Source organism: Semicossyphus pulcher, unplaced genomic scaffold (genome assembly GCF_022749685.1).
Source record: "Semicossyphus pulcher isolate SPU_LCO1_2020_fin unplaced genomic scaffold, fSemPul1.0.p SCAF_7, whole genome shotgun sequence".
NCBI lineage: Eukaryota > Metazoa > Chordata > Actinopteri > Labriformes > Labridae > Semicossyphus > Semicossyphus pulcher.
In genome coordinates, this window is record NW_027211748.1 from 16756306 (window position 1) to 16768411 (window position 12106).

Genomic DNA, 12106 nt, shown 5'->3' on the forward strand with positions numbered 1-12106 from the left:
TTGATAACAGTAGCCAACATTAGCTACTTGTCATGCCAGACATGCCAGTGTTAGTGGTGCTTTTAATTGCTAATTAATTTTCATTTGTAAAATTAAGTGTGTGATATTTCTAATGCAAAGTTAACAAATGCTATATTGCTGCTGTTAATCTGTTAGTGGAAACTATAAAATATAGTGTACTATAGTTTGTCTAAGTTCTAAACAATTGCAGCCTACTTACGATTTGAATCTCCTCTGGCGATGGGAACGCCTCCTGAAGAGAGGACCTCCTGCTCTGCACTTTGTTGTGTACTTTTTGTTCTTGACTCTCCTCAAGCTTTTCCTTCGTGTCTGCAGCCTCTCCCTGTGTCTCCATCGTCAGTCGCATGGTCGACACTTTCCCTCCTCTGTCCTCTTGTCTGTCATCATGCAGTCCTATTCTTTTACATAACTGTTTGGCCTCAAACGTCTCGAGCATCTCTTTGATTGACATAACTGTTGATTTTTTCGCTGGAGTTGTTTTCACTTCAGTATCTTTTTTCTGCACCTTCTTTTCTTTCCCACTTGCAGCATCTCCACTCTCCTCTTCCCTCGAAACATTTCCTCCTGGTGTTTCCTTCACAGCTGATTCCGGCATCATGTTTTCGCTGGGGCTCTGCAACTCTTTTTCACTTCCTGTCTCCTTCGGTGCTTCTGTGCTTTGTGCATCAACAGCCTGCTCCTCCAATCCACTTTCTCCCTCTTTTTTTACATTTTCATCCACTTCTTGTTGCTTGAATTCACTTTCTCCCTCTAATGTGACATTCTCCACCACCTGCACTTTCTCCAATCCACTTTCTGCCGCTATTTTCACATTCTCCTCCGCCTGCGCTTCCTCTGGCTCTGTAATTGTATTCCCATTTTCTGCTGCTTCGTCCTTCATCGTCTGAACCTGCATGTCCTCCAAAGTCATCATCAACATGCTGCTGATGATTCTGTCAAACTCTTCGTATTCCTCAGAGTGTTCTTCTTCTGACTCCCAACTCCCCTGACTGTCTTTGTTCGCTCCGATCTTATCCTCTTCCTGTCTCTCGGGCAAATTCTCTTGTTGGACTTTTGTCTCCTCATTTTTCTCGCCCTCCGCAGCAGGTTTTAACTCCATCTCTTGTCTTTCCTTTGTGTCTCTTACCTTTGCACCCTCATTCAAAGCCTCACACTCCTCTGTGCCATTTCTCTTTTCCTCCACCTGTGTTTTATCGTCTTGAGCCTCCAAAACTTCGTCAGATGTGACATTTTCATCACCGTTCCCCTTCTTTTTTTCCTCGATTTCATCCCTTAAATCAAACATATTCACATCCAAGTCTTCAAATGATTCTTCCTTGTCCTGATTGTTTCCCTCTGCGTCCTCCCACATACCGCTTTCAACCTCTCCATGCACTTCCTGCTCCGTCACTCCAACCAGACTGGCCAAATCGCGCAGTTGAGCGGCCTGGACTGCTTTCTCCGCCTGCAGCTTCCACAGCGTCTCTTCGTCTGTGGCCTCCTCCTCCTCTTCACCTCTGCCCACTCTGTCTAGCTCGTCCTCGGTGGATGAAAATTGGTTGGCGTTGACTTGATGAGCTAATCGGCACACTTTCAATGCCAGCTCCTCATTCTTCCCCTCCTCCTCCTCCTCCTCTCCTGTCCTCATGTCTTCGTCCAAAAGGCCAACACTGTCTAGCTCATCCTCTGTGGACGAAAATTGGTTGGCGTTGACTTGGTAAGCTAATCTGCACACTTTCACCGCCAGCTCCACATTCTTCCCCTCGTCCTCCTCCTCTCCTGTCTTCTCTTCATCCGCGACGCCAACTCTGTCCATCTCGTCCTCTGTGGAGGAGAACTGGTTGGCCCGAACTTCCTTTTCCAGCTGGCAGAGTTTATACGTGAATCCGTTTGTCTTTTCCTCCCTCGGCTCTTCATGTTCCTCCTCCATGTCCTCATCCTTGTCTCCCTCTGATTCTTCTTCACTCTGGCCGACTTTGTTGAGCTCGTCATCGGTAGAAGAGAAGTACGTGAGTCTGGACTGAGCGACGAGTTTGTTCAATCTGTAATTCATCTCCTCATCGTCTTCTTCTTTCTCGTCCTCGTCTTTCTCTTCATCTTCCGTTCTTCCTCCGTCCGACTCGATCTCCATCCTCCTCAGCCGCTCGTCTTCTTCATCTCTGTCCTCATTTTCTTCTTTCTCTTCCTCCATTTGTCCGTCATTAGCAGAATCTCTCGCTCCATCCACTTCTTCTACTTCTTCTTCTTCTTGAACTCGGCCTGCTAGCTCTTGTAGTTTCAATGTGAGCTCCTGCTCCATCTGATTGGCTCCTTGTCCTGTGATGTCACTCTCAGGTTCAGGGGTTGTCATGGCTCCAGAGGTCAGAGTGTCAGGGGTCACAGCATCAGAAGGATGGTTGTCGTTTTTGCTGTTATCCTGTAAATGGAAGAAAAATGTATTTAAAAATCGAATGTTTATTTCTGTGCTTAAAGTGATAATCTCTAAAATGTTCATGTAAATGTTTGTTAAGTCTCTATCGCTGAATGAGGTAACACAATGGTGATTGAGCCGATGGCCCACTGATGAAAGCTTTTGAATTTGCAAAATTACGTCTGTGGCGAAAATCACAAGCGGCGCCCAGTTAGTGACACGTTTTCCATCAGCCAGCAGTGGTTGGTCTGCCAGAGAGGGTAGGCGGAGCTAAGCGGCTGCTTCTCCGGTCTCTGCAAGTGTTGCGAGTAAACAGTAATCTACTATGGCTGAACAAACAAAGAAAAGATCGATGACTACAGATACAACTTCAAAAATAAGTGAAAATATGAAACAAATTCGACGCTCAGATGAAGGCAAACAGTCTAAAAAGGAAAGCGACCGTCAGCGAAGAAAATCAAGAGTTACAACCAGAGCCAACCGTGGACGTCACACATGCGACACTGTCTGGATATCGGGGAAGTGTGCACAATCAAACACACACACACACACACACACACACACACAGAGACTGTTAACACTAAGGAGGAAAAATCTTTCAACCTGCTGCTTTTCCAGCTGTTTCTCTCCATCGAAAACAAGCAGGCACAATTTTACATTAAACTACGGAACGTGGAAATACGGACCCCCGGCAACCTGAAGACTGAAGTTTCCCCTTCATCATTATTTTCTGCTAGTTTTCCTGTTTTTGCTTTGTGTATTTTTGTCGCTTTGGTACTGAAAGTGGAGCCACCGTTGTAGTTACAGTATTATAAAGAGCAGTGATGGTTTTTTTCATTACTAGTAGAAGTGGTGCTTGTAAACATGTCTGTTGTGGAATCAGGTTTTTCCAGCTCAAAAACAAACCAGACTGGAAGGATTAAGAATTATTTAAAAGATTGTATTTTACTTGTAAGTGTTATCGGCATCAGTGCCGCCAAAGGGAAAGAAACTAAGATCTTCAAGATTACAACTTTAAGAAAGTGTGATTTCCCCTCATGTTCAGTATAATGTAGATAAAGTATTTGAGCATCTTACAAGTGGAGAAATTGAGAAATGTAACAAAACTTACACGTAGTTATGTAAAGTCTACTTTGTTTCATCATTATTTTCTCCTCTTTAAGAGATCTTTCCATCTCATGTCAGCAGTTTGTAGCTAAATGCAATATATACTGTATATGTTTTTTACCAGCACAGAAGAAGACGACTCTTTTTCACTCTTCTTGTTCTTCTGTGATTTCTCCACTTTTCGTACGTCCGGCTCTGCAGCCCCTTTGTTCTCTTCCTGTCTTGCTCCTTCCAGGTTAAAGTTCACATCGATGATGCTCGTCCTGCGGGATGTCGGTCGCCTGATCTCCGCGGGCACCTTCATCTTTATAACACCCAGCAGAGGTTTGTTAGGCTTCCAGTTCCCCTCGGAGTCAGACAGCACGTTGTCTCTGCTGTTCCTGCGGCCCATCTTTGGAGAGAGCATCCTGTCTCCGCTGCCTCGGCGGCTCATCAGCGGGGACAGGATCCTGTCGCAGGTGTCCTGCAGGTTGATGTTGGAGTCCATCATCTTCCTATGGATTTCCTGGATGGCGGCGCCCAGGGAGCTCTCAGGGTCCGGTTTGGTTTCGTTGTCGGAGCCCATTCCTTCGTAGGCGGACACCACTGCAGACTCCCTCTCCAAGGCGCTGTAGACCTGGCTCTTCCTTTTGGTCAGCAGGCTGGGACGAGACAGCTGGGCGCTCTGCAGGGCAATCCAGTTCCCGTCCATGCTGTGGAGCACTGCGGACACACCTTCACATACAAAAATAAAACACACACACACATGAACATATGCCACAAAAAGGAGAATCACACATGCAGCAACAAAAACAAACAGTGGAGGCAGGTATTAGCTGACTGTTTCATACAACAGATGACACAATAACTCAATTATTGGTATCTCAATACATGTAGTACAAGCAAAACTATAGTTTGCTAGTGATAGCAAACAGAATATTTTAAGTGCACAAAGATGACATGAAAACTAAGAACGATTGTTGTGTTTAAGAAGTTAAAGAAATGAGATCTCACCAGCATTGTCCAGCCGGTCTACACTTTTCCAAGCCGTCATAGCCGGCCCTCCATCTTCCTTCATCGACGCCTGTGAAGAGTCTTGGATCACACCTGGAGAGTCGTTTTCCAACAGTGAGTAGGCTGAGTGTGACCTCTGAGAAGAGACGCGACAAACACGGATCGATTGAAAAGCTGAAAACAAGAACTACATCCCTGCTGTGTCACCTATTCTAGTTCCATCTACAGTCATACTGCACGCTGGCTGCAGCACTGAGATAAAGTCGGCAGAGCATGTGGACAGTTTGACCAGCAGAGGTCAGCACATATCACCATACAGGTGAGAAGATATGTAGTGCAGGAAACACGACATATCCTTTTGTCTCAGTGATGGAGGATAATCAGATGCTTTATTTCAGTAAAAGTACAAATACTACAAACGCTCCATTACAATTACATGCTCTTATTTTAATATCTCAGTGAGGTAAAAGTATCATCAGCACAGGAACACAAAAGGAAAGTACTGCTCAGAAAAATGGTGACTGATGAGCTCATACGGGTCATTATCAGATACTGATACATGAATGTGTAAGCAGCATGTTACTGATTGTGTCCATGCGGAGCTAATGACGTAGACTTTATATACAGTTTGGTTCTTTAGTGTTTGACATGCTGCACTTTAGTGTGTAGCTTTCTCTTTTATCAAACACTGGAAAGTTTAAACTGTTACGTTTTGTGTTATAAAACGTATGCGATCGTGTCTGTGATGCATTTGTTTCTGTTTACAAAGAGGCCTGGTTGCTGTTTGACGGAGCTGGTGGCATGATCGCTGCTGGCCTGGTGATGCTGATGAAGGTCAGTGTTGTGTTCAGCTGGCCAGTCCTTGACATAGTCTGCCCTCATGTCGGACAAAGCCTTCCTCCGATTGATAATCTAGGAGAGACAGAGACCTGATTAGTACTGCGAATAACCACACAGAAGTATCTTCCTGTTTCCAGGCAAATAAATGTTTCTGTTTAAATATGTTTACAAGGTATACATTTAAATGTTTAGCCCACAGCGTTCACACAGAGTAAATCAGCCTGATTACACAACATAAAACAACTCTACAAAGTTTAGATGACTGACTCTTACTTTTTGCACAATAGTTTTGGCCAGTTCTTCAACGAGCTCTCCTTTGTGCTCTCGCAGATAGTTCGCCTCATTCTGCTTCTCCTGGTGAACAAACACACAACTAAGAAAGCTATTCAGCACCACGCACACACCAGCACACACCGTAAGCTGATTACTCCTCTAACGATACGTGTTCAGTTCAAAGCTTTGGGATACTTCAGCAGATTAGTGATGGGTCGTTTCCTAACATATTATTGTGGTACCTAAGGAAGTGGCTGCAGAACCAGAAGCACAATGTGCGATCAAACTTACAGACTTGTGTTGACGTTATAAATATTTGAAGAATTTATAGCAGTGGTGGTCATCAAGTAGAAAAGCGTCCCTTTTGTGTCTCTCTGGAGCCAGTTTGCATCCCTTTGTAGTCCCGAGGGGGATCTGTGTTATCATTTGTGTCTCCTGTTTTTGTTTTGCATGTCTTTGTTGTAGTTTTGTGTATAAGTGCAGTTTGTTGTCCCTTGAAGTCACTGTGTGTCTCTCTGGAGCCCCTTTGCGTCTGTTTGTGGTTGTTTAGTTGTTTTGTGTATTAGTGTAGTTTAACCTGCCACATGTAAGAACACAAGGCATGACAGAGCCTCACTGAAGTAAGTGTTATCAATAGTTTCTTTTGAAGGACAATCAAATGTAATGACTTCTTGTTATTTGTTATTTTACAAGCCTCCAAAAACTGACTGTGGTTGTTTTGATCAATGAAAACTACTTTATACATTCAGTATGACCAACGCTGTCGGCACTAACAGAGCTTAAGGCAACAACAGATATGAACAATTGTGCATCATCAGCATAACTATGAAAGCTAATATCATGCTCCCTCATCATATTACTAAAATGAAGCATGTACAGTAAGAACAGCAGATCTGTAAGGAATGACAAACATTCTGTCATGTTTCTCTGACTCACGTCCCAAACATAGAAATCTTTCTGTAATGTGTTTGAGCCGGTTTAGAACATAACAATCTACTGAGTCATATGTACTTACAGGACCGTTGTGTAGTATTTATTGGCATTTAACGGTGACGTTGCAGATTGCAACCAACAGACCCCTCCCCTCACACTACCCCATCATCACAAGTGTGATGGAGAATCTACAGCGGCTGGGAAAATGTGCAAAAATCTTATAAACGCTGTTCTTTGTGAGAGCAAGCTATGAGCTGTTATTAGTGGTGAAACCTCTGATGGAAATCTTTCTTCTTGTATCTTGCTTAAAAACAGAAGGTTTGTTCTGACTGTGTGCGAGAAGTGGACGTAGCCACTGTGTCGTCGCCCATTGATGTTGGTGTCCGGATTTGAACCCTTGAGTTTGGCAGTTTGGCTGTTTCCAACCCGGTTATTTAGAGCCAAAAGTAACCCTGATTTGGATGACAGGGTGGATACACAGAGCTTCACCTTTAATGCATATCTACGTCTTTATCCTGATCTAGAGGTCGCTGTGGCAGCAGCTTGTTAGTCACAATGTAGCCACACCCTACAACACACACAGCTTTAATGTCTATTTAACTCTAAATGGGAGCATAGCTTCATGTTGGTGTTGATGTAGACTTAAAAATAGCAGTTGAGACCATAAAATTCATTGGATTTACTGAGGTTATAAATCAAGTAGGGATAGATCGATTATCGGCCAGGCCGATTATTGGCGCAGATATTCGGCATTTTGACGCATATCGGCATCGGCACCGTGTCCCTAACAGCCGCAGAGAACTCACACACGGTGGAGAGGAGAAAAAGTTCATTTCTTTGCAAATTTTATTTAACTTTGTTTTATTTACTTAATAAAACTTCAGGAAGTTATTTATTTATTTATTTAAATTTTCAGTTCACTTTATAAGAGATGCTGCTGACCCTGGGAACTCCCTGCGCTTTTTGTTTGTTTGTTTGTTTGTTTGTATGCTTAAAGGCATTTAAACAAAGTTAAGTGTTGGAGTTTGTATTATTCAAAATTTTGACGCTAATATTTTCACTTTTACTGCAAATGAATATCGGCTCCAAATATCGGTTATCGGCCTCCTTGACTACCAATAATCAGTATCGGTATCGGCCCTGAAAAAACCATATCGGTCTATCTCTAAAGTCAAGTCACAAGTAGTCTCTTCACAGAGACTTCTAAAAGTCTGACTACATCTTCACATGCTGACGTGAGATATAATGCAGTTAGGTGCTTCAGAATTGGTTTTGCTCTTCAGACCCTCCTCAGGGTTATGTGCACGACTTATAAACAGTCTTTGGATACAGGCCTAATATATTACGAACAATTCCACAGTAGAGATTAAGCTTCTTAAGTTGAGGTTTAATGACGGCCGTTTGGAAAGCCCACAGGGCAAAGTCCAGTTTCTAGGGATAATTATTTTCAGGATAGAGTTTGGGACACGGTTGAAAACACTCTTTGGAGCTTATTAGAGTAAAAAGGACGACTGTTTGCTTAAAATAACAGAGTTCTGGGTTTGATCACATGCTGTGAATTCACTCATGGCTGCCTGCCTGTCACATGGCTGAATGCACAGTTGCCAGCAGCTCTGATTTTGTGATTTTACTCTAAAAAAAAGATGGTAATTCCTCACATTTAGGGGCAGCAGCTTGGTTTGGACAGCTTCAGGGTGGGGGCTGGATTTAATAGTGTATCAATAGTAGAACTCAGTATTCTAGAGTTATTTTTGTCCTCTGTAATGATCTTAGAGATTTAAGCTCTTCTGTTTTCCATAATCTGACTCTGACAAAAACAGACAAGTCAGATTAAGGAGAAACTTAATGAAAGGGCTGCAGAGGGTACTTATAAAGTAGACAAATAAAACTGCAGCTTCTGTTCTGTCTGAAAACGATTTGTCACATGTCGAGGAAGAAGACAAATGCTAACAAATTAAAACAGCAGTTTTTAGGACTCAAAGTGCAGCTTGTGTAGATAAGCAATTAATCAATTAATATATGATGACAAAGTAATAATAGAATATAGATAACATTACTAACCTGACTGGAAGTGTCGAACTCAGCCTTGGTAATGGCCTCGTCTATGGCCTCCTCTGCCACCCGCAAGGCCACAGTGAATGTCTCTTCCATGCTGTGCTCTAAGGAGAAGGAAATGCAATAATTACTCGTTAACTTGATGGTCAATTAAATAAAAATAAAAATCTAAAACATGATTAATTTGGTACAGGAGGACAGGAGGGAGTGACTGCATCCTTTACAGTTCAATTCTGCTTTCAACTCGTGTGTCACTAATCTGTTTCTGACCGTGTCCCTACAGACAGAGACACGAGCATAAGGCCTCTGCAGCTTTATATTCATGTTACAGTCACTTCATCCTGTTAGTGCATTGAACTGGGAGAGTGAGGATGAGGAGTGGGGAGCAGGGGCAGAAAAAGAGGAGAGCAGAACAGACTTTAAAACATCTGTTAGAGATGCTAAAGATTACATCAAGAGAGTCATAACCAAGATCATTTGATGGTCAGTCCACTGTTTGATCTCCTGTGAAGCATTACACTCAGGCAGCTGGGGACAAATACCAGTTTATGGTTTCTCACAATGACCTCAAAATAACCTTGAACTGAATAATGTGGCCTTTGAGAGTCAGTTTATTATGGAGAGGGAATTAAGCACTCACTACTGCAAAGCTGAATTACCAACAAGGGAGATAAGGCAACTTCCCCGAGGTCCCAAAGGCGACACATTCACTGTGTGGCAAACAGTTTGGGCTCATTTGATTCAATTATTGAATTTGACACGAGGGCTTTGTTTTGTTTGTAAAGCAATGCCAAATACAACAACAAGGTGGAGGCTGCTATGGAGGGAGATCTTTTGGGATTCAGGTACAAACGAAAAAAGGGTGTGGGTCTTTGAACAATGAAAACAAAAGATGGATGACGACAGATACAACTTCAACAATAAGGGGAAAACCAAAGAAAAAGAAACAAATTTGACGCTCAGATGAAGGCAAACAGTCTAAAAAGGAAAGTGACCGTCAGCGAGGAAAATCAAGAGTTACAACCGTAACAAAGGGAGCCAGCTGTAGATGTCTGGATGTCGGGGACGTATCCACCCGCAATTCCCTTTTATCACCATTAGGTGCCGCCAAAATAGAACAAAACTGAGAACTTCGAGATTATATCTTTAAAGCCCTGTCTTGTAAAGTGTGTCAAAATCAAATATTAACAGACCAGTCTGACATTTTGGGAAATACTCTTATTTGCTTATTGCTTGCATGTTGCTGCCGGCTCCGCCGATTACACTGACGCCGTTTCGCCTCTGTTACTACCTCCGACGCCGGCTCAGAGGCAGAACGACTCTGCCTCATCATTCCGCCTCTGTGTGTTTTACATGAAAGATGATACATTAACAGAGGCGTAATAATCCCGCCTTAACCTGTCAGTGTTAAAGGGGCTAAAGACCAGAAACAAGGAAACAGCTAGCCTGGCTCCGTCAGGGATGACAAAATCAAAATCCACCTACCAGCCTCCCGAAAGCTCGCTCACCCACACACAGGTCTCCTTTAATCCTTTAAGGTGGTCCTGTGAATCTCATGTTGCTACCTTTGGACAGATACCAGGCTGGCTGTTTGCTGTTTCCATTCGTCACACTAACCACTTTCATCTGTTTGGTAAATATGAAGCTACAGGCAGGAGAAGGTGCAGATCCTCTGATGTAACTCTCAGCATGAAGCTGACATCAAACCGTCACTTTAATGTCTATAAAATATCAGAAACTATTACTACTATAATTTTACAGCACCACTAATATGTGAGTACATACAGAATAATGCATAGGATTTGGATTTTCACATTTCAAGCCTTTAAGATGAGAGAAAAAAGCCCTTAATCAGGATCAACTCAAAGCTTATAGTATTTATTTTCTTTCTTCTGCTATAATTGCACATTTTACTTGAGGTGCTTTACATAAACATAAGTCAATGGGGGAAAGAGGATATGTTGTGATTTTTGTGTGTGTTAACAGAAAATGTGTCACAAAAAAAACGATTGGTGAAATAAACATAAAACATGTCTGCACCTTCAGATTGTCTGTAGAAGGCTGAGTCGCTCCCACAGATGCTGCCCTCATTGCAGATACTCTCCTCGTAGGCACTGCCCTCTGCGCACAAACACACACACATGCACAGATGTTAAAATGAGAGACAGATACAGGAGAATCACATGAAATTAATCATCCTGTCATTTTAAGTTTTAAATTCTGAATGAAATAGATGATGGGGTATCTGTGCTGTTAATAAGGACATGTATGAAATGTACAATTTGGAGTTGGGAGCAGAAGAGAGCTGAGTCACAGTGTAGAGTTTCCCCTTCCAACCCTCAGCCCTGAGCTCTTTTCACGTCATGTAAATATTCATGCAACAATGCAGCCGTTTGTGGTTATGTAAGTGCATTAGAGCGGCCTCGCGTGTGGCATTACCAGGGGACCTCATCTCTCTGCTGCAGTCGCTGGTTCAGAGGTACGGTAGAGTACACAGGGTCACTTCCAATCATTTTATAGGGCAAGCACAGGACTTAAACAAAGTGATATTAACTGTACTTAATTTGAAAATGCAGACGTAATCTCCTGTAGAGAAGCTATAGAAAAGCATCTGATGCTAGATGCTAGATAGAAGAAATGAAGCTCTTGTGTGTATTTGAGGACCTGGAGGATGGCTCGCGTTGACCCCTGACATCTCTGTTGTAACATCTAATGCATGCGGACACATTTTGCCCAGAACAGGAACATTTAAAAGACTCATGAGCAACACTGTGTTCTGTTCCACAGCAGCTAAAGGTCACAGTAACCCCAAAGGCACAAAAGACCCCGTGGACGAAGGTGAACTGGCAGTGGCATAAATGTTTGTCATTGTATTATATACTACTAATGTGATGTGTATCATACTGTACTGTATATGTACACGATAGCAGGTTAACTCAGATAGAAGCTACAATCCTTATTCCCTAAGTCATTCTTGATACTAGGGCCACCCTCTAATAGTGGACCCAACGTCAGTCGATTAACAAGTCTGCCAAATTTTCATTGGTCGGGTAGTTGGAGGAAGAAATCAAACTCCATCGAGAAGCTGTATCTGTTGTCTGAGCCTTCCCCTTTAAGGAACGTGGCCTTTAGGGTGACTTATCAATGTGACATAGCCTCTGCTGCATATTCTGACAAGCTTTAGGTTTAAGTGAAGCGCAGTAAAAGGGCTGTTTAATGTGTTCACTACACTAAGTGACTAACACACACGTTTTATGCTGTCTCACAAGTAACGACCACTGTTTTATACTAAGATAGTGAGCTAGTTAGCAGCTACATGCAAGACTTTAGCCAGCTGAACCAGCCCTCGGGTCAAAATGTGTCCAGTTCTCTGTTTTATGGTCTAATACATGCAAAGCTAACACTGCTACTCCAATTAGCCTCATGTGGACTTTGTGTTAAGTTATAATTAGCTTATTTTGGCATGCTAACTACCAATTGTCACATATCTGCTAA

The 12106-nt window shown here is 42.7% G+C and overlaps 1 protein-coding gene across 1 annotated transcript in view; it reads right to left on the reverse strand.

Moving 5' to 3' along the window:
* Positions 1–12106, reverse strand: part of LOC138611081 (uncharacterized abhydrolase domain-containing protein DDB_G0269086-like) — a 33416-nt gene that overhangs the window by 4526 nt on the left and 16784 nt on the right. The window contains exons 5-11 of the mRNA XM_069683991.1: positions 10652–10732; positions 8618–8715; positions 5624–5704; positions 5276–5422; positions 4511–4646; positions 3639–4231; positions 221–2416 (exon numbers count right to left, since the gene is read on the reverse strand). Coding sequence (XP_069540092.1) covers positions 221–2416; positions 3639–4231; positions 4511–4646; positions 5276–5422; positions 5624–5704; positions 8618–8715; positions 10652–10732 — 3332 coding nt within the window. The remainder of the gene's footprint in view (positions 1–220; positions 2417–3638; positions 4232–4510; positions 4647–5275; positions 5423–5623; positions 5705–8617; positions 8716–10651; positions 10733–12106) is intronic.